The sequence below is a fragment of the Echinococcus granulosus genome (genome assembly GCF_000524195.1).
Source record: "Echinococcus granulosus chromosome Unknown EG_S00057, whole genome shotgun sequence".
Classification (NCBI taxonomy): Eukaryota; Metazoa; Platyhelminthes; class Cestoda; order Cyclophyllidea; family Taeniidae; genus Echinococcus; species Echinococcus granulosus.
The window spans coordinates 368,955-395,726 of record NW_020170437.1 but is presented as its reverse complement, the minus strand read 5'-3'; the positions used below and the strand labels follow the sequence as shown (position 1 = coordinate 395,726).

At 37.8% G+C, this 26,772-nt stretch overlaps 1 protein-coding gene across 1 annotated transcript; it reads right to left on the bottom strand. All coding sequences in view use genetic code 11, as the record gives it.

Moving 5' to 3' along the window:
* Window positions 1-9,704: 9,704 nt before the first annotated feature.
* Window positions 9,705-13,789, bottom strand: EGR_06477 (hypothetical protein; the record flags this gene model as incomplete). The annotated part of the gene is made up of 4 exons (XM_024495726.1): window positions 9,705-9,761; window positions 10,315-10,512; window positions 12,962-13,054; window positions 13,709-13,789. 4 exons carry the CDS (start codon window positions 13,787-13,789, stop codon window positions 9,705-9,707), a joined length of 429 nt encoding a protein of 142 aa, XP_024349887.1.
* Between the last annotated feature and the right edge of the window lie 12,983 nt (window positions 13,790-26,772).

Sequence of the window (26,772 nt, the reverse complement as noted above, 5' to 3'; positions counted from 1 at the left end):
ACGCCATTACTGATTATTGCCGACGTGTGATACACTTTAGCCAGTCTCCACTCTATTCATCAAAAATATACCTCAAGTATATGTACTTATAAGCCAAAACAGCTTAAATTAAACATGGTTGTATAGTAGACTGATGCTGTAGGGTGAACATTGTGGTCATTGGGGAGTGCTGGTTCAATAGTTCAAAGCTCGCTAATGTGTTTGTAATGACTAAGGCATCTCTCAACGTTTACTTACGATGTCGATGCCGCATTTAAGCATTTATGTGAAGTTTTTCTGAAGAAATTAATTCTGCTAATTCTCATATTTACGCCTGATTTTACCACGTTTTAATGAGAAAATACGGTCCATAAGGTGCAATAACGGTGAAGGTCTATGCATGATGAATTTGCTGTTCTTTAAAGGACTGCTTCCTAAGTGCATTTTAAAGAAGTGCGTTCTTAAAAATCAACAAGAGTTCTTTTACTACCATTTCTATAGAACAAAAGGGAATGCAAACCATAAGGGATTGTTACACTCACCGCAAGAACACTGGGACCGATGCATTTGGATGAGTTTATTCATATTACATTATCCACACCATATTTCCTCATTCTCAATCAGCCGTTAGGCTTTTTTATTCAAATTTAAGCAAAATATCCGAAGTATAGGTGGAGAATACCAAATTTGCCTAATTAAATATATTTTAAAAGTGTAGTAGGGTAGTTAAGATCCCTGGCAATTACAAATGGCACTCAGTTTAGAGAATTTATCATGAAACCTTTTAGTGATTGTAAGTTGTCGGTGGACTTGTTGCTTATGTGGTTCCGTGATTTAAGCAGGAGAATTGGGTTTCAGTAATGTGACACATCTACGACACTTTGTACGGGTATGAATCAGTCCTAGCATCTTAGAACCTCGTGTTGCAAACTCAGTGAAAGCAATCAGAATGTAGCATATGAAATCAGTTTCTCTCCTTTATTCAAAATAGGCTTATCAATTTGTCAACTGAAACTTTCGCGCATTCGTAATGTCACCTGTAAGGAGACTGCAGTTTTCCGCAGATCCGAGCAGATACAAATAGAAAATGAGGCCATAGCGTGCATTCGTGCGAACAAGCGAACGAACGCAGTGAGAGTGGAAACGCGCAAAAGTCCTCGAGGCCACATGGTTCGCGACTGGACACCTGCATCCTCTAATTGGACCAACGATGTCGTTTTCGTCGTCAGGTGAATTCTCCTGGTGATTCATACACTGCCCACATTGTTACTTTAGCTTAGGCAGGCCTTATCAGCCGCCAATGCCTCGGCCACCGACGTCTGGTAAACGCAACTTCCAGACTTGCTCTCACCGCTGCAATGACCCCGCCGCATGGCTTCGTAAATAAATCCTGACCTCGACGATGCGCTCCTACAAATGCGCCAAATGTATTTATTTTTGAAGTGTGCATATAGTTAACTGCAGGTCTGAGGGTGGATATATCTTGAGGTACAGTTGGAACCACTTTTATCACAAACAATGAAACCACACTTTCGCTGAGCCAAATATTGAGGATATCTTTGCTCTACATCAAACTCCATGACTCCAACTGGCAGTGATAGTTCACACCTCCCCACCGCCGTGTTTGCCAACGAAAAGAAAAAAGTAATTCAATAATATTTTAGCCTTCTGAAAAGTTCCACAAGATGATTGACATATTTGCCTATTCTGACAACTATTTCAAACGAAAACTTAGTCACGACTACACTAGCGGTTTTAGTTTACCTGAGTGAATAAATCGAAAATCCTTATTACTTTTAAAGTGCTAGCAAAACATACATTTCAGTTGTCTAGGGAACTTGCGCTCGCACTTTGCACGAAAATCACCGACTTCGAATTTGAATGCACACTTGCTGCCCACGCTTTAAGAGATCTCCGTTTTTCAAGACTTATTACAGATTACCACCGCGTAAAGACTAAAAGTCTAGTGTCACAAAAGAACAGATTAAGGTCCAGCATACGTAATGCTTATTTGCTTGAGACTCAACCTTAACGAATGACTTTATTTATGTTCCATCACCTGTCTAGGTCTGTGACATCAATAAGCCCACGTAATGTTCGCCTGCTCTACATCAATTCCATTTAATCCGAGGCGTTTTAGGTGCAAAAACGCACCACCATGGTTTCGTAAATGATGCTGCAGCAACCTTGTGCCTAAATAATTTATGAGTAATTTCAATCATCACTAACAAAACGATCGCACAATTGCATTTAAAACCCTGGCCTTAGAATGTTAAAGGCAGCCAATAGTCGGACTGTGCATCATTTTGTGGTTTTTCACTTACAAATCTCCCAGTCTTTGTGATAGCGCTCGACAATCCAAATCCAGAATGGACTTAATTTTTTCAATGGAAGAATTTATATTGTTAATACTCTACGATTCTGAAGCTATTGGTGTTCACTAAGACATCCCACTATTACTACATTGCTATAACATCTCATAGTGTAGTCTGCAACGAAAGGTGACTTTATGGAACATTTAACTTCATGAGGAGGAAGGCGCTGTGGCATGGGGAAGAAGTGTTCTTCATTGCCGGTGATCTGCGTATCGCCAAGGGTAGGCATCTGCGTCCCATGTGCAAGGTGGCGATGAGGCTAGTCAGGTGAATTCCTGTGGTGATTCAGCGCTGCAATGTTTCATCGTAGTTGGCAAAGTTGAATTAAGAAAAGACTGTAGATCTGGATTAAGTTGACATTTGCCCGGACATTGTTTGTACCCACAGAAATGCCTTCCTTTCTAAAAATCGTATGCGTTTCCCTGGAATTGGCTGGTGTTTTGGATCTGACATTTTCGTAACAAGGTTATTATTTATTCAGCCTTGAAGAGCCAAAGGTATCCATTTTCGCGTATTATTTCTTCTGCCTGTAATCAACGTTCGAATTGAAACCCATAGGAATAAACACTTGCATAAAGTGATGATGGCGAGTTTTGTTTGGAATAAACAACAACCGTCTTGACCTTAGAACGGTCAGAATGTCTGCCCTTGTCTGGCGGGATGGTAGTATGATCTCCAGAACATAATATCCGATAGAACGTGATTAATTTATGACACGTTTGTGTTTAAAAGCCGGATCTCTCTCAAAAGTTATTTGATTCTTATAAAATGCAGAATAACTTGATCCAACTGGGGGCAAAGCACGTAGAGATGACTACCTTAAGTAATAATACAAATAAGTATTTTGTGTAACAAAATAAAACGTTCCGTTAATTCCTAGGTCTTATTGATGATTTTGTAGTGCTGTGATCACTAAAACATGGGAAAGGTGTTAAAGGAAACCCAAGTTTCTTGCACACTGTCCCACAGGGAAATAGTGGGACGCGGGTGTTTTAAAGTACTTGGGACGTAACTGCTCTCGTGCCATATCGCGATGCACTGCATAGAGAATAGAGGAAACAAAATTTTGCCCCAAGCAGAAGCAATATACCATCCCATTCACCTGAGGTCCCCAGATTTTAAAGATCAATTTAACAAGTGGAACTGTAAACCGTGGCAACTTCTGCTTCGAAACACAATGCAGCTTGTTTAATCGGAATTAAAAATCTTTTTTACAGAAGTAATAAATATCTTTTGGTTGATATTGTTAAATATGGTAGCCCATTAAATCCTATCGCATACTTTGCTTAGATTTCGAAAAGTTGTTCACTTGCATCTGTTCGCCATGTACTTTTAAAAGTTACACTTTCGAAATGCGCACATTTTACGTAGTTATTTTCTTATCGTGGAAATAAGTTTGGTCTAGACAGTGAGCTTGCGTTGTAGGCGTAAAGGTCTACCTCCAGATAGCGCAACGACTAGAGGCAAATAGCGTCAGCATTGCACTTACGTGATGTCAGTGCATGGCAAAAATACCAACTTGTTTTTTACTTGGCAGGACGATCGGCAAACAGGGCAATTTCTCCAAAGCAGGCCTCTTTTGCCTTAATGGGTAGCTAAATTCAATCAGCAAAATTTGACAAAAAATTCTGACTTATAAAGGGAATGTTTAAGCTGGATTGATGGCACATTTACCACAAGCATTTAGCTTATACTCCTGCATGAGAGAGCTTTATGGCCAGAGTAGAGGAATAGTTTTATCGCATATTTCTGCGTTTGAGGCACAAAGGAATGTGCTAGTGGCGCTTTTAGGTGAAATATAAGAATATTTACATATTTGTGTCTGAATCATTTTTTGATAGTTACCAAATAAAAAACCATTAAGAACGTCTAACGTAAGTAGTAAATAATTTGCAATCATTAAAATAGTGGAGAAACAATTCACAGCTAAGAGAACTGAAAAATACCTGGCATAGTCCGTATTCGAAGGATGTGAATGTGCGTTGGATGGAGTGACTACGTGGGATGAGGGATACACGTAAGTTAGCCCCCATGAGCTTTGGCCATCATTTTCAAAATAAATGACACTGCGCTATTTTGAAAGCTTGCCTTTGGGGTTGATAAGGCAAGCAATATTGACTTCATCAAAAGTCCACACTGCCGCAAATTTCTTCACACCCTCTTAGTAGTTGTCGCTTGCCTTGCAGAACAGTCACCACCTAGTTATGGCGCTATCATATTTTTTTATCCCAAATCTTCACTACACCTCCAAACCTTATGGTAAGTGCCAATGATGTGCAGTAAAACAGCCCCATTTAATGACCTACGCACTGTTTTCCTGCTAAGGCAGGAATTCACAGAGGGTATGGATCAACAAAATAATTTTAAATCAAAATCCGATATTTTGTTAAGGCTTTTAACATCTTCAACGACGAATCCAATACCTGACCAGTTTCTGCCCCTTCTCCGATGGCATTTTATTGGACACTAGAGTATCCTCGTGGCGGTGTTTTAAGGAAGGCACAGATTAGCTAATTTCTGTGTGAAGAAGCATTATTTGGAATCACGCATAAAGAAGACTAACTGAATTGTATCTGAATTTTTAGATCAGTCCATTGATGAAATTAACAAACTTTCTGTTCTTGAGGAAGAAAAATAGAAGTCCAGTTTTTGTCTTTTGACTACCTTAGAAATGGTCTTTAAAGTGGTGTGGGACTGTGAGCTTTTAAACTGGAATGAGGTGCGTTCCATTTGCCGATTGAAAGTAAAGGATAATAAATAACCTAAAGGGGGCAATACTTGAATGCTAGTCGAATTTGAAGACGGCTACTTTTATGTAACATTGCTATTAAGAGTATTATTAAACTTTTTTTTGAGATTAATAAAATTGGCGTTGAACAAAAGCTTAGTTGGGCAGTAAGGATAATGAAAGGGATGTGTCGTTACCCCTAATTTTCATCAAACATTCACATTTGTATTACTAGATTTTGTAACACCTAAACAGCGTTTAAAAACAATTTTTCCAATTTATCAAATTACACAAACTAAGGGGGTTTTGACTTGAAGACTCACGAAATCTAATCGCACATTATTTCCCCTAGCACTCATTGATGTTAGGTAACCGTTAATTCTGTTCGGATTAAAACGTATCAAAGTTCTGACTTGATGTTGCCGCAAAGCGTCCCTTCAAATTGGATGCAACCGAAACAGTAGTCTTTTCCTTATGAAATGCTTTCATTTTTTCAAATGTAAACGTCCTAGACCCAGACAGACGTGCCGCACTAATTTTTTTTAACGTGGAAGCGCGTATGATGAATGCGTCAAACAACACGCTGCACAGCGGCTATAGGTTAGGAGGCGTGACGTGTACCCACTGATGATGAATGAGGCACTTTTGCTCATTTACGTACACCACTTCTGTACTTCAAATGGGCTATCACTTGGGCGTAAGCATGCACCTTTAGGGAAATACAAGTTAACATCCTGTCAGAATATTGCATGACCTGTTAGGAGTAATTATTTTGAAGGGTACTTGTAAGATCTAAATAATGTGCCAGCGGTGTACACTTTGTACGTATCATGCAATACCGTTTGGTTAATAAAAACCCTGGGAATTTCCCTAATCCCATTTTATTTTAATCTGATTTATTGCCGTACCCTGTCCCTAGTGGACTGAGCTAGGATACCGATTGGGCATTATCTGCAAAAAGTTTTCCGCTGTGTTTTACTACAACGTGATGAAGGAGGCTGTTTGCCGGTAGCGGTAATACCCCGGCAGAGTTGTTGCGTGTAGAATTTAAGAAGACGTGCGGCTTCCCCAATGATTCATGTTCATGTGCACTAAATGCATGGGAACCATGGGATCAAGGCAAAAGAGGCGAACGAAACGCAGAAGTTACGAGGGCACAAAAGTAATCAGTATACTATAACTTTCCCATAAAAATTATTGAATTGGATTACTGAATGCAAAAAACTGCGTAAAATTGTTCGTTCATAGAATTCTAACTTGCATCTGAATTTTTAATTAATTGTAAGAAGTTGCTGAGCACTACTACTACTGAAAAGTATTTCTAATGATTTGCAATGCTTAGGTGAATAGTCTCTTACAAACTTTGCGATTCTAAAAAAATAGATTAAGATTTAATTCAAAAATACCTCTATTCTAGGGAGACTGTTTTGTATTATAAAGGAAGTTCCCGTTCCGAAAGAAAAATATGGTCACATATAAATGTATTTAAATAACTCACATTAAAATGATCAAATGGTTTTTGGACTTCCACATATTTATGGAATGCTGTACTTTTGTCATGCCAAATACTTCAAAAATAGGTGTTCCTATTTGATGTATTTTATTCTTCTGTTCTAAAAGTTCATTTTACCAAGCAATATTTCAAGTAAACTTTGTAAAAGTGTGCATATATTTTTCATTTATTCCAACATAGGATCACTGGTCATTAGTAAAGCCACACTTTTTTCCGTGCTGCATTTTGAATAAACGCATGTCTTGATTATGCCTGACATAACACATCCTGACAGACGAATGCACGGCGGCGCTTAGTCCCATCCTCTGCTGCAGGCAGACTAATTGGCAAACATCACTCCAGCTCTCTTCTAAATACACCACGTTTGTTATCACTTGCCAAATCGACAGTTTTCATCAAACAAATGTTCAGTGGGAAATTTATAATGAGGTCACCCTTCCCGATTAAAGGGAAGGTATAAACGATGGCAGCGTGAAGTGTGGAAAATGCAATGAAAAAATTCCTCTGATTGAAGCAAAGGTATGTGTACTTGCACAACGTTTAATATCCTTGAATTCATGTATTGATTAAATGGTTCAAAATGAGAAAAGTGTGTTTCTCAGGGTGCTTTAATGGCATTCGAACTGGCAATTGTGATGCGTTGGGTGTTTGTTTCACTCAGTTTTGGCGAAGGGGCGACTTGGGTGCTCCGCCATTGTACATTGCTGAGGGGTCTGGCCTCTAGACCACGCCAGTAGTCCCAAGTCCTGCCGTACGTCGACGATACATATTCTGCCCTAGTTCCATGTCTTTTTTTGTCGTTAGGGGAGCGGTGGCGGAGTCTCGAGGCGATGCGACAGGACGCTTTATGAAGGTATTTGATTTCTCTATTACCATCAGTGTGTCTTTTCAAAAACTATGCACTCAAATCGTCTGTTGTTATCTGTCTGAGTGAGCTATAAAGATACTCCTTATAGTGAAGGTTAGGAACAACATATTCCTTTATAATGATTCAAGACTAACGGTTTTTCTGAATACAGCCACATAAATCCAATGTACTTATCTGATGCGATAAGGTGTTAGAATTCTGGTATTCCTTACAAACTTATTCAACGTGGCATATTCATTTTATGGCAATTACTCGGTCACGCAACTGACCAACAATCTTTGCATCCAGTATGTGGTAAATTCTGAAATACCAGTAGAATTTTGCATCAAAACACCTAGGAAATGCAGCGAATCACTAAGGCACGATGTTTTAAACTACTTCACAATAGCCAGGCAAATATGCACTTTCCCTCCATTTCAAAGATGCACAAGTGTCTTGCGAATGAAATGTGCATACGTTGTGTAATAGGCTCGGTGTTTCTCTCTTTCACCTCTGCCTCCATGCTCTTAGAAGGAGCAGACCAGTCGGACAAGGACATGCTTTACTTGGCAGGGGCGAATAAAGGGGTACGGATGTCACTATTTAGGTGTGTTCAGGTTGCAATGCCTCCTCCCCGGAGGCCAATGGCGCTTGATCTGTCACGAAATGCGTATTTATCGATTGCCTCTCGCCTAAAAGGTATTTTTAAATAAAAATGTATTACAGGTGAATATACACATGCTTTGTTTTTCCATTTAATGAGCTAACTTTTGAGCATCTTATGACTTTAAGTGGAGAAAGAGTATGTCATTGCTAAATCGTGTTTTTGAAGACCCACAACAATTAGATACGAATCTGCGTGCTTTATGTGCAGCACGGTAGAACTATATGCACAAGGCACCGTGAGCTCGCCACGTCTTTCCATGGGAAACGAGTATCTTATTCTACCGCTTTCATGCACATACACCAATCCGTTGCAGTCATATGGTTTGGAAATAGGACATTTGGAACCATCCTTCAATGATGAATTGGAGGCATGTGAAAAAGTTTCATTTGATAGAGCTCTCACAATGAGTCAATGTTAAGAATTTGATTTTGTACACCAGAATGTGGCAACGCTCCCAAAAACCGACCACCCAAGGTATAGAAGTTTACAGATCACAGATACACCGCAACTTAATGACTCAAACTCTTTTAATTACTAGTTGATTACTAATTTGCACAAAGTGCTTTTTAAACAAAAATAATTATAAATAGCTTAGAGCAACATATTTAAGCGAAGTAGATCATTAAACTAGTGAATGATTAACATAAAATGCTTTTCGCAGTCCCATTAAAATAATCTAATTCTTTAAATTAAATCAAGTGGCGATTATTGCTCGAATGCATGTTTAGGTCCCCTGGTTTACGCTAAGCAGTAAATGAGCAGAACCGCTTCTGTGATGGACGAATGAAGACCCATACGTAAAATGATAACTTACAATCCAAATAGTCTTTGGGAATGAGGCGAAATGCGAATTTACAAAATCTGGGGTGGACTCTCATCCCCTTTTTTCTGTGCAATTTCTAGTTATCTTACACTGGTTTAATTCGAGCTCAATATCTAAATGAAAGCAGTATGGTTAAAGAAATGAACCACATTTGGTTCCGAAATAATGCACATAGTTGAATTTCCACTTTTTGAACTACTACAGTACCTTTAAAAATGAAATCACACTGCAGATTTGACTAAAACAAGGGTGCGATGAGGTTGTTATAATGCAATCAGGAGCTTCGCACAGTCAAAAAGTTACTCGTTTATAATACAGCACAAAATAATTTCAATGCGAATTTTACATTTACCAATGTTTGGCTTACAATTACATAAAACGCTATTTAATAAGTAAAAGTAGGTAGGATATCCGTTTATGAATCCACCTGCAAAGCGAAGGACTTTCGTGTAGCATTAATACTTCGGCCATAAACAAGGCTGTTTTGGTATTTTGCCATTTACAATTAAAGTGTAAGTTTTCGAGAACAGAATTTCTAAATTTAAATTTTTTTGTGAAAGTTTCAGGTTAACCAATGCATTAATAATCATATGATGGGCGCGAATATCTTTAAAAGTAAATGTGGTTTCATTACATTACAATAAGTAGTGAGTTTCATTTTTGCAAAAATCAGGGGATTAGTAGGTTTATAAAATTACTGTTAGCACCGCAGCCGCCCAGTATAGCATGAAATTTAACGATGTTAGTAGGTTGATGAAGTGTAATAATTCTGTTATCCAGTTAAGTAGGTTCCAAATGCAGCCAAAACGTTGGAAGAATTAAACAAAAGCTATTTTTAGAAATAAACTTTTACTTCTTAGAAAATAACATGACCAGTCTCTACCAAAAAGGGAACTTACCTTTAAAGGTTAAGTTTAAAGGCTACCCAAACACCCATTATTTTAGAGTAAATCTCGTAGCCGTGCAGTGATTTAATGTTTCGTTTAACTGTGGATGAGAATTTTAATCCCTGAGGGTTGTGCTCCCTCTCTGTGACATGGGCTTTGGGTCATGCTAGGCCTCTTTCACCTCTTCTATATGCGGAAGTCGATGTATGCTATTCCTGACCATTTTGAATTACTACCACTTTGGTGATGACTCAGGTTGCCGCGTTTGCAAGAGTCGAAGCCAATATTATTATTTGGGAATTAGTAAAGCATATTAAAGTGATTCAAACTCAATGTAAAAGACTCAGTAACTGCCTTATACGTCAGTCATATTCGGCATGTACTTCATGCCGCGCCGTATTGTGAGAATTTCCAAAAGACAATATCAGCTATGCTGTCAACTATATCTAAAAGCAAGCAATTTGGGAGGGAGTATTTGATAATTTTGAGATTTACCGTGGCTATTTTATGGCTAATTTTATTTAAAATTTTAATAAAGGACAAAACAGTGTAATGACTCAATAAGCCCAGGGGGATATGAGTTCTTCGAAAAGTTGATGAGTCTATAGGAATGTCGAAAATCTTTTGCAAATTAATTGCAGCAAAATTTTCTTGACGATTTTGTAAGTGCTCATTTCTAACCACTTTTAAACGCTTTTAAACCTTACGTTTAAAAGACAGCTTAGGCCAAAAATAGGACCGAATATTTTTTTGAAAACCAAAACATTCACAAACAACGGGCTATTGGTCGATAATTTCCTCCAATTTCTGAGCCTTCTTTATGGAACGAAGAATACGACTGCGATGCACGCCACAACGTAGTCGATGTATGCTATTTGCGATGCCGTTGTATCCAAAACAAGCCAATTAATGTCAAAAGAGTTGGATGCTGTCTTTTCGGAATAGCGCATCTGAAGCGCGGCTAAATTGTTTGCATTTACTCATGATCACAAGCATCCATGATAGTAGTAATTTTCTAAGATTAGTTTTTAATCGCTGCCTTTGATCCCTAGCCAAATAGTCACTTTTGCCATATAATAATGCTCCATCAAACTTAAATTAACCAATTATTTCCGTAAACACAATGAGTTGACTTATGTATTAAATTTTATCAGTCGCGATGTCTTTGAAAATTACTAATACATTTTCCAAGTTTTACTGATAACTACAAGCGCGTTTCTATAAGTAGGCCTGTTAAAAATAACACCAAATTATCGGCTCAAGCTGCTCCGAGTTTGTCGGATTGCTTCAATAAACTTTACACTTTCATTCAGTCGCTTTGACTTTGGATGTTAGCATTAATAAGGTAAGGCAGTTTAGATGTCTGTTCCATTGATACCTTGTATTGCGTAGAATTTTGCTTACTTTACTACTGGCACTTTAGGGTTATTTACGCAAGTGCTTTCCCAAAAATTTCGCTGCACTAATACGCACGACAAGCCTATTCATTTAATGTGCTAAATGACACTTCATTACCCTATAAGCTGAAATCCGTACGTCCATTGAGACAGTAGTGAGTGTAAATGACAATACAAGCTGGACATCAAAATGCATGAAATACGTTTGTCACTAATGGGAAATAAGACTGCCTTCAAAAGTCACTAAGGTGTTTGACAGGCCTCAGATTTACTTCAAAGTATTAGGGCCATTTGAGATATTTGCCCTTCAGATTATGCAACAAATCAACCAATGTGTTCCGCAACAGTGGAGTCCTTAAAACCTTTAAGCACCAGTTAATACTCATGAGACATCAAAATTCCAAGTGGCCCTAGAAGCCACCTCGGTTCCCTCGGGCGTCATTTGAAATTTTAAAATAAGGCAGAAGCTCAAAGCAGTGCAGGTCCAGCGTTATGCCAGACTCCGTACTTAAAAGTCGTGATAAAAATTAGTATTGGCAAGTAATTACTTCCGTTGTTGCGGTCAGTCATCAATCATCGGTAAAATGATAAAATTCAAAATATTAGAGAATGGCAAAGCACATGTTGTACCAGTACGCAAGAGATGATGTGCTTAGTGCTTCAATATGTGTATCGACTGAGCAGAAGATTTCATTATTCGACAGCAACCATTTGCTTATAAAGCTATTTCCATATAGGGATGGGAATTTAGGTCTAAATAGTATACTGCTAGCATTGGATAGCTTACTGACCAATAGGAAAAAACCTCTTGTGGAGGACTTGTATAAAAGCTCCTTTTAGATTGCAAAAATGCAATTTTTCACATAAAGGTTTGTGAATGTGTGAACAGGCTTTTCCGTACAAAGCTACCTTTACTTACGTTTGCTTTCTTTAAAGCATCTATTGTTTTCTTACATCCACCTTGCCATTACACCGGGATGAAAATGTGAGTTTGGACGGGTTGTTATTTAAAATTTCAGATGCTCACAACTTTGTTGCTGTTGGGTTGTCTTACCATAAATTCGTGGTCATTTCGAGTGGACCAAGATGTGCCACAGACGGTGGCGTTGGCTGATGAGGATTTGGACATTACGGGGGGTCCTCAGCTGCTGAAGTGGCCGAAGCAGCGCCTCGACAAGCCAACTTTCTACATTCCCGAGGACGATGTCCCGAATTACCTCAGCGGTCTGCGTTACCTGCGCACCGTTCAGAAGCGGTTCAAACCGAAGATGCCGATCTTCCTCGGACTCATCGGGAAACGCTAATGATCTGCATGTTTCCAAACTTTGAATTTGACATTGCTGTTTCCTCCCTATTTGTACACATGGCTCAATAAATACTCCAATAGATTTGCTCTTATTAAATCCTAATCACTTAAATATAAAAAAGTTTTCGATTCTGGAGAATTGACGGAATAAAAAAATCTCAATTGTTTGCCGCTTTAATACTAAAAGTGCATCAAGTAAGTTGAAAAAATTTACGGCATTCAAAACCCTCAATTTCAACATAGGATGCTAAGATGATTTCTAGTCACAATAATTGATAGGCAGGGTGTAATAAAACTTAGGCACAACTATTATCAAAAGGACGAAAATATGTGCAACTTTTCGACTAATATTCTTTCAAATCTTTTCGTTGAGCCCTTATTTACGGGTGGCACCTTTACTTAAGTCAAGGTGTCAAATAAACGGATTCAGTGATGAAACCTTATTTATTCTTTTCAAATATTCACTTTCAAGAGTCCTATTTGTTTGTAATTTTAGTTTTTTGTAATTTGTTGGATTTTTTTGACTTAGTTTCTTTCATTTTGTTGATAACGGTTTCGCTGATGGTACATTAACGTGTAGTTGCGATTAAAACCTTCAAAAACTGCCCACTTTCGAAATGGTCACATACTGTAATATGAAAACTGCAGAGTACTGCGTTTAGTCGCAAATAGAGTGAAGCATGAACCACTATTCGTTTAGCCGCAAGGGACGGTCTTTGTCGTATCGTCTTTAACCTTCTATTATTTTGTGCGTTGCTGCTCTTCCTCCGAAGGGTCCGAAGTTAAAAGTAGCTAACTTCGTGGTCACCACAGATTTGTTTGAAAATATTTTAATTATCCTCCAATTTTTACTCTATCATCATTAAGAGGAATTTCACCAAAGTTTATAGGAGAAATAAGCGGTAAGAAAGAAATTGGGAAATTTTATAAGGCTTCAAAAAGCGCTCCTAATTGCTTCTTGCATATTCGACATTTTTAAATGGTACTTTGAAAACCTAGCTTTGATTTGAAATCGAAAGGTGAAACAAAATCACAAGTTCGTCATCTCCGTTAGCCAATTATGCGAAATTCCGAGCAAATTTCCTTGTCACTGGTTAAAGCAACTCAAAAAATTTGCAAATATGTGTATCATAACTTTTACACAAACTAGAAAAAATTGATCATAAACGATTTAAACAGTTCCAACAAAGGATTCCTTTGATTTATTTCCTGTTGGAACTCGCTGGTATGGTTTATTCCATGAATCCGTTTCTATTCCATGACACATTATTGGTCATTCCGATCCTGTACAAGTGAATTCCAGTTTTTGTTTTTTGCTAAACCAATTCATCCAAATTTTCAATGTCATATTTTGAAAATATTCTGCCATAAGCCGACCTCATTAAATGACTTTTTTCGTCAAATGATCTTGCCTCATTACTTTGATCAACAGAGTACTTTCAAGGGGTAACCACTTTTTACCCCACTTTTGGGGGTTTCCGTCTGAACTATAATATGCATCCACCTCTCACATAATGACGTTGCCATGATCACTGTCAAATTTTCTCGGCTGACAAATAATCGATCAATAGTACACTAAATGACCCCAATTCATACTTTATTCAATGTATTAGACAATTAGTTTTTAGTTTCAGGAAGGGAATAAATTCGTCTACCAAACTGATTTAGAAAATAATATTATCGCACTTCCTCTACTGCACTTTAGGTTTTTGAAGCCCACTTTTCCAGTAAAATCTTGGAGTGGGTGCCTTATCTTCGTCACGAAAGCAATATGAACACTTCGTCATGACTATTGTACTTACTAGCTTAAAGGAACTACCATATATAATTCAAGAAGAAACACTGTTATACAATTATTTTTCTTTGTTTAATAGTTGTTCTTCCTTTATAACTATTTACTTCAACAATTTCGACAGCCTTTCAAAGAATTTATTGAGTATAATTTATTATGAATAAGCTGAAATGACTTGGTTGATGTGAGGCGAATTATATTAGAAGCATCAATTGCAGTACTTTCACATTCTCTCAGCATAAGATCCTAGCTTCCACAAGGTAGACCTTAATAATTGGTAGGTAATGGTACTTCTGAAACCACCCACATTTGCTCCAAAGCCCACGTCAGTCACATTAGTTTTCCGAAGTTAATTAACACTGATGATACAATGCGATATTTTTCGTCTTCCACCCATTTTCTTCGCAATTCTACTGAATAAACACAGTCAACAATATGACTTCGGAAACTACTATAATAGCATATTTATCACCAAAATGTTTATAAAATTTGATCCCTTTGGAATTTGACGATCGGTTTATACCGCTCACAATGAAAGGATGTGATAACATGAATAATTGGCAAACAAAACTGACCAAAGTGGGAGAAAAGGGGCTAAAACAAATCGGCTTCGTTAAACACGTTCAGTGAATCAGTCAAAAAAGCAAAGATTTTCTCCCATTGAAGTACTTACTTCTTAACTTACATTAGAAGAGATAAACCCCGGCATCAAATTGAAATGCTTCATATTTTCGGGATTTGTAAAACATTCACTTTTTCTACCTTTTACAATGATCGTAATTTCACCTCAGTTTTTTGCAGATAGCAATTTTAACTGCCTCGTAATGATGCATGAACGAACGTAAAAAGCCCGTTCATCAAAGCAAAAATGTGTGTGATTGCTTCAGATACCGTGGGATTTTATTGCTCGCTTCTAAACCATTTCACCAAAGTTCCACTATCAGCCTCAAAACATCATCTACATTCATAAAAGGGCAATTTGTGCTGTACACCTTGTTTGCTAAGCTTCGCTGATTTATGTGGGCAATAGTCTAGTTAAGAAAGCATTTATTTTGGGATTGCTTACTATTTGAGTACATGATCCGGTGATCTCGTTATCTGGTTTGATGAAAACGAAAAGTATCATGCTAAAGAGTAATATGTTAGTGATTGGGGAGGACCTGTAACTTTACTATGAACTACTGTTTTTCAGTGATAAGTTCTTGTTATTTTCGCTTTAACATTATCTAGGGAATGACCATTAATTGCACTTACTAATCACGTATAAGTCATTACTGAAATTTTCTGCATTCTTTGGTAAGTATTGGTTAGCTGTAATCGCTGCTGCAACCTTAAAGATAGACATCGTCCAAATTTTGCACTAATTGCTTCATATCTCTTCTTACGACCCCGTAAAAATTAAAGGGTTTTTGGTGAAAAGATACATTTCCAAATAAGGACCTGTAGCCTCAAACCCGTTAAAAATTTTGCCGCAATAGAAGCTAAGAATTAAGTAAATATTCCCGCTTCGAGAACGTCCCATTACGTAAATGCAGTGGGGTCACAACAAACCAGACCACTCCATTCACAGCTGTGCAAACGTGGTGCTCGAGTGTCTTTTCAATGAAACCATAAAACTGGATATTATGTCGAAGTACTTTAAAGTGTTTAAATTGAATGAGATTAATAGGTCCTTATATGCATGATTTCAAATACAACCATTATTAATAGTTGTATATGTCGTACCATCCGCACTCAATTTTGTTATTAACCAATACTGTAATACCTTGATTATATGTTTAACTTTTTATTTTTGGATTCGCGCCACTCAAGGCTCCGCTCCTATGCTTCCACCGGGTAGCATGTCATCTGAGCCATGCCAGCATCCCCCTCTCCAGCTCTGTTCCGCATTCACAATACACATTCTGTCCTTGTATTACTTCTTCTTTCATCTTCAGGAGAGTCTCGGGGCGTTACAATATTACTGCGATAAGTGTGTCAAGCCAGTTGAGGAAAGTGATTTTGCATGCACTATTTACCCTGTCCCATTGTTTTACCTCGATCCCTAACAGAAACAAGTTGGGTTGTTTCTTAGTAGGTTGAGTAACAAGACAATCTGAGGATGTTTATTCCAGATGTCGGTTCATCGTATTGCTTTGGGGTTCAGTGACTGAATGGTTTAGCTACTTTACGATAAGAACGATGAAACCTTCTCATTCGTGATACATACAAAACATTGTCAAGCGTTAATTATCGTATTTACCTTTAAATGACCAGCATTGTACAGCATTTTTGGGTAAAGCACCAAAATTCTTTTTGAAATAGTAGCTATAAGGTTACTTGAGATTTTGAACTGCAACGGGTATCCAAGTCAGAGGTTTAATGATTTCGGTCTCTTGATGGAACAGATGTTTTGACCATTTGTGTACACAAAAAGCAGATATCTTGAAAGGTTTCTGCTTACAAACATTTTGGATAATAATGTATTTATCTCCGATGTAAAATTGCATAAAATAGGTAGGATAATTTGACCATTTATGGGCCAAAATGTATTTTTCAAACGCTTGTTTCAAATTTTCATAAACTTTGGGAGGTAGAACGAGCATCCTGGTGACTTTGTTTGTAGTAAGTAAGCGAACAATTGATAGGGTAAGCTGCATTTGAATGCAGATCCGTAGGCTGCGGCGAAGATTGCAGAATAAAGGATTGGTTTTCGAATGACTCCTGAAAGGTATCAGAAGTCATGCACATATGGTAACCATTACTTATTAATAAAAACTGCTATAAAATAATTTATCTGGCAAATATTTTGCTTGCATTCTATGCCTGCCCATCATAATTTCCCTAAGATATTCTGTTCCTTGGGGAAAAAGGTGAATTCACAAGAGGATAGATTTCTAGTAAAAATGCATAAATAATTACACTGAAGGACTCGATGACTCCACTTCTTAAAGATCTAACTCGAGAAATTTAACCTTTTAGGAATCTGTCCTTCATATGAAGTCCAAAATTTATTTAGACCTTATTTAGACCTTAAACTTTTGCATATTTTTAGATTACTTTTCCATCTGGGACACTACTGAGATGTATTGAATGCATCTTGAATAGTTTGAAGGGTGCATTTCACGTGGAAGGCACTGGTCTAAATTTTGGCATTTAAAATAATGCATGGCCATAAAAGAATATCTATACTTTTCTTGAGTGGTTTACGACATCATGAAGCTAGTTGTTTAAATATTACACTGGTTTTAAGTGGGTGTTTAAATTTAGCAAAAACCCAGTGACTTACAAATTGCCTAAAATATATTCTCCTCTGATACTTAAATAATTTATTTTATTTGAAATCAACTAATTAGATTGTTTTTGCTCTTTTTGAACGGCTGCAGTTTGCATTCTCATGTCCCGACTTATAGATTCTACAATTTTTAAAGAGATTTCAAGTACCCAGTTCTATAACCAATGGAATCGGACAAGCCAATAATGAAACGCTTGTGATAAGTCGGTTGTTTAACTCTCAATTTTGGAAAGGGGGCCACCTAGGTGCCCCGCTACTGCACTTTCGCCATAAGGGCTAGCCACCAGGTAGCCGCAAGCCCCATTGTATGCTAAATGTACATATTCCGCCAGAGAATTGTCTTATTTCGACTTTAGGGAAGTCTCGAGGAGCTGCACACTATCATTAGCCATGAGACAGGCTCAGAGTAACTGCCATGTTGATACAGCCTATGCTGGTTATTAAATTAAACTTTTACAGTTGCACAGACCTCTTATGTATTTGCTTTACATTTGAATTTTTATTTTATGTAGGTTGCTTTACAAATAACGATTTCACTGCATTACAGTGCTTTGAACTTAAGTTGACACATCCGCCTACCAACGTTATTGTACCAAATAAAACGTTGGGAAGTTAACTTTTTACTGCTCTCAACTCATTTTAGCTTTGATTTAGCATGCAACGTAATGCCCCGAGATTTTCCTAAGGATAGGAGGGGGCCTAATACTCGAGTAGAATATGCACTGTCGACGTACAGTGGGGCTTGAGGCTACTAGCGCGGCCCAGATGCCAGGCCGCTCGGAGGAAGTAAAGTGGCAGAGATCTTATGTGGTCCGTTACCGAAACCAAGAGCTAAACTAACAAGTAACTTAGTACAACAGAAAATAACTAATAATATTGCATGACCCAATCCACACGTCGTCATTCTTCTTACGAAACAAGAATGGTATTTAGGCATTCCTGCGACCCGTGCTATAAACTTGCCTATTTTAGCACATATATGGAACAAACTCCTTTTCTCATGTGTCTGGATCTAATCACTTATGATATTTTGGTCACTCTTTAGCTCGACTTTTGTCAAAGTAACTTGTCGTCCAAGCGGCATTATTCTTGTGTCAAACTTATTGAAATGGTTCCTTAAAACCCCTTATTTTGCTTGGCTTATTTTTGCATCTATATTGCCTCTATTTCATTCGATCTACCTTTTCAAATCCACTAAGGATTCACGAAATGACCGTACGGTGTATAACTGGAGAAAGTTGTTATTGATAGTTATGAAATCATACAATCAAAATTTTAGCATTTACTAGTAGCAACGAATCATAATTTACTTCTGTGAGGATGCGTTTAACGGCCTATCTAGTCAAAATCTTTTCTTGGCTTATTACTCACCCAAAGGAAAGAAATATTTTCTCTCCATTTGCCAGTACAGTCATTTTTCCATTCAAAACAGGATGGGTATGAATTATAGTTACGAGCTGACATTCGACAATATCCAAAGTCGAAGTACTTTTCAAACGATTAGAGTTTGTGTCACTATAACAATGATTTGCCCTCAATGGAGGTGCCGCTTTTGAGGTCCTTGGACAGTGGCATCTTTAATGGGCTATAATGATCCATTTTTGGGGTGCACATTCCCCTATCTTCAGCCGTTACCTCGGTTACTTTTCAAATTCCCATCCATAACTTAACAAGCATTCGCCGATTTAAGAGTTTTGTAAAGTGCGACTTTAATGGGGACGAAAGATCATGTCAACTTGGAGTAACTACTAGATGCTTTTTAAAGAACAATCGCTTATGTGCGCCAACTTCCTACCAACTCTTCAATGTCATGGTTACCATTTGTACTCTTATTATTACTATACTCTGAGCATGATTAAAGTATTTCCTGTTGGTTCGTTCAATTTTAAAGCACCAGCCATTAATTTTTACACCCTATTCTCGCGGACCTACCTCAATATCTACTGCGTCAATCTGATGATGGTTTAACATGAAACCTTTAAAAATATACCTGATGTAATTCTTTAAACCTAGTGTCCCCTATAATGACGCTGGCTTAAAACCCTTGAGGCTTCGTTTCTTGCTCCATTCGACCAATAATATTGTGAAAATCGTTTTGTTCCTATCATACACAAGTGCTCCACACTTGTCGGATACCTTACCCGCATATCTACGTGGTAAGTCATAATGTGACTGAAGAATTCTATGTAAGCAGAGTAGACTGTTTTTAAGTGAGGGCATTAATTTATAGAATATCTAAAGAAGGAGCACTGCCTACCATATTCATACACAATTGCTAAAATGTAAATTCGTATTTTGCAACGATTTTATCATTTCGATGTACTGTCCAATCAAAAGCGCGTCAGGCGAATTCACTTATTTGCTTTTCCACCATCTATATGAGGTACTTTTAATGCTTTGTGAGCCGACAGCAAAAATGTTCACCAAAAGCTATCAAAGCAAGGTATACCCAGAAGTCTCTATTTGCTATACTTCAATCAATCAAAATGGTATATACTCAGTATGTACTAAGCCCAAAATGCATTTAAATCTTGTCTCATTGGAGGCTAAATTTGGGGACTTTTTACACTCACGATGTAGAACACTTGCAACATATTTTCTAATTAGTATAGACTCTGAGGTTGTGAATTCTCCATATATAGTTGGCAATAGGAGTTGAAAATTCATAGTCCAAAAGCTTAACGGCATGCCAAATGTTTGCCTTGATTTCAGGCCCATCACAAAACCTTATTCTTGAAAATACTGCGTGTTTGAACTTCTACATTTTTTAGTTCATTTTGAGGAGATTAAATAAGTTAGTGGTCATGATGAACTTGTTTTGATTAAAAAGATAGGAAATCTTAGTGTTTCAGGAGCCTCTTATTATAGTATCTATTTTTCGCGCTTTCAAGATTCACCCTCTAACCGTGAAAAGGGTTTATGTCGATGTGACTTGGTGTTACACAAGCTAAGACCACAAATCATTGAAGGGAACTTCCGCCGTAGAGAATGCTAATAAATGGAATCATCAAATGAGTTCCTGTATTTTGTAGTAGCAGATTCTGTTCTAGGTTGGTCCGCATTTGCTTTATTTCCGGTATTTTATTAAATATGTTTGAAACCGGCACGCTTTAGAGCAATCAGTACTAATGAACATTGGATTTGGGGAGCGACTTCCCAGTGCTTTAAAGTTATTACTTTTCTTCATTAATTCACCTATAATTTCTCCCACCACTTCGTCATGTAAATAAAATTAATCTGGCCGAAGACCAGAACGTGGCATTGCTCGAGGCGAAGAAAACGACTAAGATTTTTAACAATAAGGATTGTAACAAATGAATTACCCAATTTGCTATGTGTGTATTAAAATTGAATAGAGTTAGTCCTAGTCGTTTTGCAAAATAGAATCGTCTTTCGTGTAAAAGTAATGTGTGTGTGTACGTGTGCCTCGATTTCACTAAAAGCAGTTGGATACAAAACTGCTTATATCTAGGAAGTCCAAATAATTGTGGGGATCTAAGCTACACATTAGAATTACACCGGCGCATACCACTACTTTGTTTTCATCAGTCAGAGCTCAGTTGCTGGTTATTCAAAAGTTAGTTCCGAACTAAGCACAAATTTTCACAAAATGCCATTCAAAAGCTTAAAGATTTCGCATTGTAATGGTAAGAGGTCGTACTACATATGTGTGTAATCAGCAAGTTGTTGCCTACGCCAGTCTGAGTGCATTCATAGCCCAAGAAATTGAGTTAAAAGGGAACTTGAAACAATGGTTTCCGAAGGATCCCATCATACCATGATTTCTGACTTGTTAGGGCTCCCTTTTTACCTACTTGGTTGATTCAAAATCTACATTAACAAAGGATAACAGGTTTGCTATAACTTTGAGGGGATTTCTTCGTCAAAGAAAACTCTTCAGTCCGTCCAATACTTACATTTGGATGACTTAAGCTAAAGTATATTAACTTTCCGATCAAACCAACTTTTAATCGAAAATATTTCAAGCTAGTTCTATTAATGAAAAAAAAGGCTGAAATCCTTGTCAAATATGCGTTCAAAACGACGGCTTTCACACATTACTTATGCCTTTGAGAAAAAAGGCGCATGAGTTCCCAATTTTAATTATAGGGTGTTATAAAGGTAAAGTTACAGCCTTTCCTGCTTGACTTCAGCCAATTTCTTGTTACAAATTAACATACCATAGAGAATTGCATAAACGAGTACTTTTCCTCCAACTTCAGGTAATGAACCATAAGATTCGTCCTTGTTATCTCCAAAAGTTAATACCATTTCCAATTAATTTGGAAATATGGGGTTTTTAGTGGGAGTTTCACAGTAGCACAACCTCTTCCAAATCGTCAGCACAATCATCTGCATACCGAAATCGACTTTGAATTCAGGTCCGACCACATGATACCATGCGAATTATACAATTTATTTATCGTTCCAGCTGTACTAGAGTAAAGACAATGTCGTCTGCTTTCCAATTTGGAGCTTAGAGGAAAAAATGGTCCATCTGTTTGAGGCGTTCCCTCCTTGCTAATTGGTCACTGGACTACATAAATGTCTGCCCATTTTGCCGGTATGAATATGGGTGGATGTGATGCCGATAAATTTTCACAATATACCTTTTTTTGACTACTTTATCCATTGGTATACAGTAGCTTGTAGATTTGTCATCCGTATACTCTTTAAGAGAAGAAAATCTAGCGAAATTAGACCGAAGTTTTTTTCGACTCTGTTGAGCCATACAGTAAAAGAATTGCTTTTAGTACGCATAAATACTTTCCTGCATTAGTTTGAGTGTGTGTTTAGCAGTGCCTTGCGTCAACAAGCATGTACGATAACTAAGCAGATCTTTGCAACTCTTCGTAATAAGAATTAAATAGCCCCAGGAATTTTAAAGTGTTTTTGTCATTAAAGCAACTACCATTACAACCTTTTATACTTACCTCACTTTTATTCCCGAACTGTCTATTTTGCACATTATTGTCTAATGGCACGAAAAGGTAGTAATCATATGGAACAATGTGAGGGGTTTACAATAGGTGAGGACAAGGATGAGGAGATGTATTATCCCTCACCCAGCCTAAAGTGCTAATCTTCCCATGGGTAGATGTTGCGGAATGAGGTCTTGTCGTGTCTTGTCTTGTAAAAATAGGACTTTCTTCTGATTGACTGATTTACTGCTGGTTTTATCCGATTTTGAAAGAGAAATTTTTTTTGCACACCTTAAATGGAGCTCGGTTGCAACTATTTGACCATCCGCAAGTGGACATTCCCATCTACGCTCCACCACACACGCAAAGCAAGCACATCTTTGTGGGGATGAAATAGTGCGTCTTAGAGGTGTGGAGCAGATGGTGGGTGAGTCGTTTGGAGATACCAAGTCATGTGTATGTTTCCTTGAGGTTTCAACACAAGACCATTTCGTATCACAAGTTGGTCAGTCGATCGGCCAAGCAGCAAACAACCAAAAGTGTGTGGTGCATTCGCCTAACGTAGGTGAAGGAAGCGGAGAACGAACTGATAATCATTGAAGCTTCCTGGCACGTGGGCTTCATTTGCTTAGTAAGCACTAATTCCTCGCTCAGGTTGATATAGGTGTAAATGACTCGTTTCATCCTTCACGCGGAATATAATATGAATTCCGCAATACTTTAATTGATTGCAACACGTAAGTTGTCACCGCTATGCGAAATTGGGAAGTCTTCCTGAACAAGATGCAGTTGTCAGTAGAATCACATTTTAAAACCTATTCAAAGGAGCACTTTCCGCTACCGTGATTTCTCCAAATGCTAAACAAGCCTTTCAAGAAGCTTCTGTAGCTATGAGACCGAATTTAGGTCTGTAAAACGATATAATTGGATCATATACATCATGTTCAAGCATTATCTGATGAGCTGAGTGTTCGAGTTGCCAAGATGATTATACAGAACACATTAGTGAATATTGGTAACCTGGCACATGGCTCTGCCTATTAGTTAATGCGATCAGTAGTAGAACAGCAAACAAACTTTTATGGCAATATGATAAATAACCATACCTCAAAACTCACTTTAATTTTTTTTCGAATATTTTGCTACTAGTTTTTAAATGAAGTAATATTCACTAAATAATTTTTAAAACTTTCCTTCGTCTACTCTAAATTTAAATCGAATAGTTGTTAGACTGAGTTCTAGGTACCCTCCCATTTGGAATAGAGAAGAAAGTGTCGTAAATGTTTACCGGCTCACCGTGTGATGCTGCCAGGAGAAAATTAAACCAAGATCGTTATCAATGAGCCTTGATATCATGTTTTATGTACTCAATTTATCATCATTATAAAAAGATACCGATTTTTAGCGGCTATCGGGTAAAAATCTCACGCATTCCATGACAGGGAAAACTTCACTTGAATGACTCGCTTCATCCCTCATTGCGGCCCTCATTCATTCAGTCTTGAATGACTATTATCAAAAATTACGGTTTATATTTTCACCACTTTAGCCAATTTTTATAGAAAAAATGAATTTCCCTCAATTCAATTTTCACTTTTTGAAATTGGGTTTATCTTCAACATCGTATGATTCGAGGTTGCAGCTGACGATAGATGAACAATTGATTTGTATCGTACGTGTTGTCCACCAATGCTGATATCACATAGTCAACTACGTTTTAGAGCAGATTTTGTGCTTTTGGTTATGCAGTCAACCTGGGTTTATTTATAGTAGCTCTATAGCACTTTATTGAATAATCCTTCCTACCCCTTTTGTTCAGAATAAATACTTGAATATTTTGAAATCATTGTGTAATTACCAAAACCCAACTTTATCGTCTACTCGCCGTTTAAAACTACTAATCACAAATCCACCATTTGCTTCGAACTCTTCAACAGAAGTGCGATTTGTTTACCAGGTATCCGGACAGATCAAGGGGATCCACAACTAAGTTTACTTTTATTATCCACAACTTAAGCTGGTGGCGTCACTTTTGATTACGCTCCCAATATCTTCCACGGCTTGACGACCAAATGAATAGGCAAAATTCCTAACCTCAGACTTTTAAACCCTTTTTAAAACCGCGCAGATGTTTTTTCCTTTGCACGCAAGTGGGACTGAAGGCGGACTGTAAATGTAATGCAATATTTACTTTCAAAGTAAAACGGCACACCGGCAGTCCGTGAATTAGGAATTCACTAGGTTAAATATGGATTACGCTTTATACCTACTCTTTGGAGACCATAAGACTAGTTTTTTGAAATGTCAGTAATTTGAAGTAACATTACTTCGAACTTTGTTCTAACAGGCATTTATTTCAATTACAAAATAATGCTCGAAGATGAAGATATTAACCTGAGGTGGTCATTTTACGAGATACTTCCGATAGTGCCGCTTGAATAAAAAGTCATCTCGTTTAATTTATTAGTCACAATTTTTCAAAAGTTTTATGAGATGATGGTAAAATATTTGAACCGGCAAGAAATTGAGGAGAACGTTCACTTCAGCTACACAAAATGTTAATTCAATAATATCATTTAGAATAAAGTTTTTAAATCGAGTGAAAAGTGCGCAGTCTGATATGTTACATGAGCCTCTCAGTCCCTGCAGGCAATATTTACACCACCTTGTGCTTCTGCATATGAATACCAAATTCAGGAAAGCCTTGAGCTGCCACTTGTGCAAACATATGTAGGTTGCAGTTCCGTTTCGCAGCATGGCCTTCGAGCCATGTTAGTAGCATCACAACCCTTCTGCACATTATTAATTTGCATTCTTTCGCGCTAGTTTGGGATTTGACAAAGGCTCAAAACGCTACACTGGTGGTAACAGCAGGGGAGCCCAATCCTGACGGACAGCTATCCTGACTTGTATGGCTGAAAACCATACCTCAACGTGGCAGTTACTCCAATCCAGTATACTGAGAGAATCCTATTAATAACTAAGGCGACACCGGACTTGAACCATTTTAAAAGTCCACTATGGAGCTATTTGCGGTACTTATGCAAAATTGTTCGTCATGTGAACAAAAAATACTTCCTCTGCGTCTGTACTAGCTGAGTAAACTCCAGGTAAATGGTTGGACAGCACAAAAATGGGAACAAAGTGATTAGCAGAAATAGGTGCGAGGTATTTACCCCGTGAAACAAATTTAAATCTAGTCTCTTATTGAATGACTCCACCTTTAGGCCGTTTGACTTAGGGCTAGCGATTAGCACACGAAATGCCGTTTTTGTAAATCATGGTCCGTTCTTGAGCAGTACGAAGCCGCTGCATTTCCCCTTCTAAAGTACCATTCATGAATAGGACAGAGCTTCAGATGCAGTGGAATCGACGGGACGCGTTCGTGACACTGGGAGCAGATGCATTCTCACATGCAAGAAAAGTAAATGACTGGCTTTGCCGGTGCACAGGTGGTTTTTAAAGCAATGACAATGTTGCAGGGAATTGACCTAGGGAGTGCCAGAAAAAGCGCTAAAAGGGAAGAATGACTGCTTGGTGACAATATGTCCTGTTTGAGTATGCATTAAATTATGCGGGTACTGCAGTTACTGCAGGTCTACAGCATTACCTTTGAACCATGCTAGTAGTCTCAGCCCTTCTGTACTTTATACATGTTCTTCCATGTTACTTTAGCCTATTATGACTACAGCGAAGATGCGGATGCTTCGACATACCTTTGTTGGTTGCAAAAGGGTAAATCAGCCGTACTATAATGGATGCCGTCTACTATTTGAAGGCAAAATCAAAGGTGAATCGTTAGTAGTATTACAGGGAAAGTGAACACAAAAATATTATCTAATACTTAGATATATTTTTACTTATTTTCACGCAAATTGCCCTAGTAAACAACGAACATTGAATTGTGAAAATTTCTTCCGATAATGCGCCAAACAATTCCTGATATATGCAGATACTTCAGGTACAGACTTCACCAGGTGATGTAGTCATGTTTCAGGTTCAAAAATTGTCATATTATCCTGATGATGCCTTAATATTAGATAAATACCTAATAAATCTTAAGCATATTATTGGCAAACACTGCGATCCATGTTTGTTTGGATAAAATGTTTGGCCTGCAAGTAGTCATTTCACGCTAGCCACGTGGTTGAGCGGACGCCTTTGGCCCCTAAGGGTGGAATGAACTCCGACCTTCTTTAAACCTTGGTAACCCGTAAACTTTTACCATAATTCTCCAACACAGATGCCTCCCTCTACCCAGT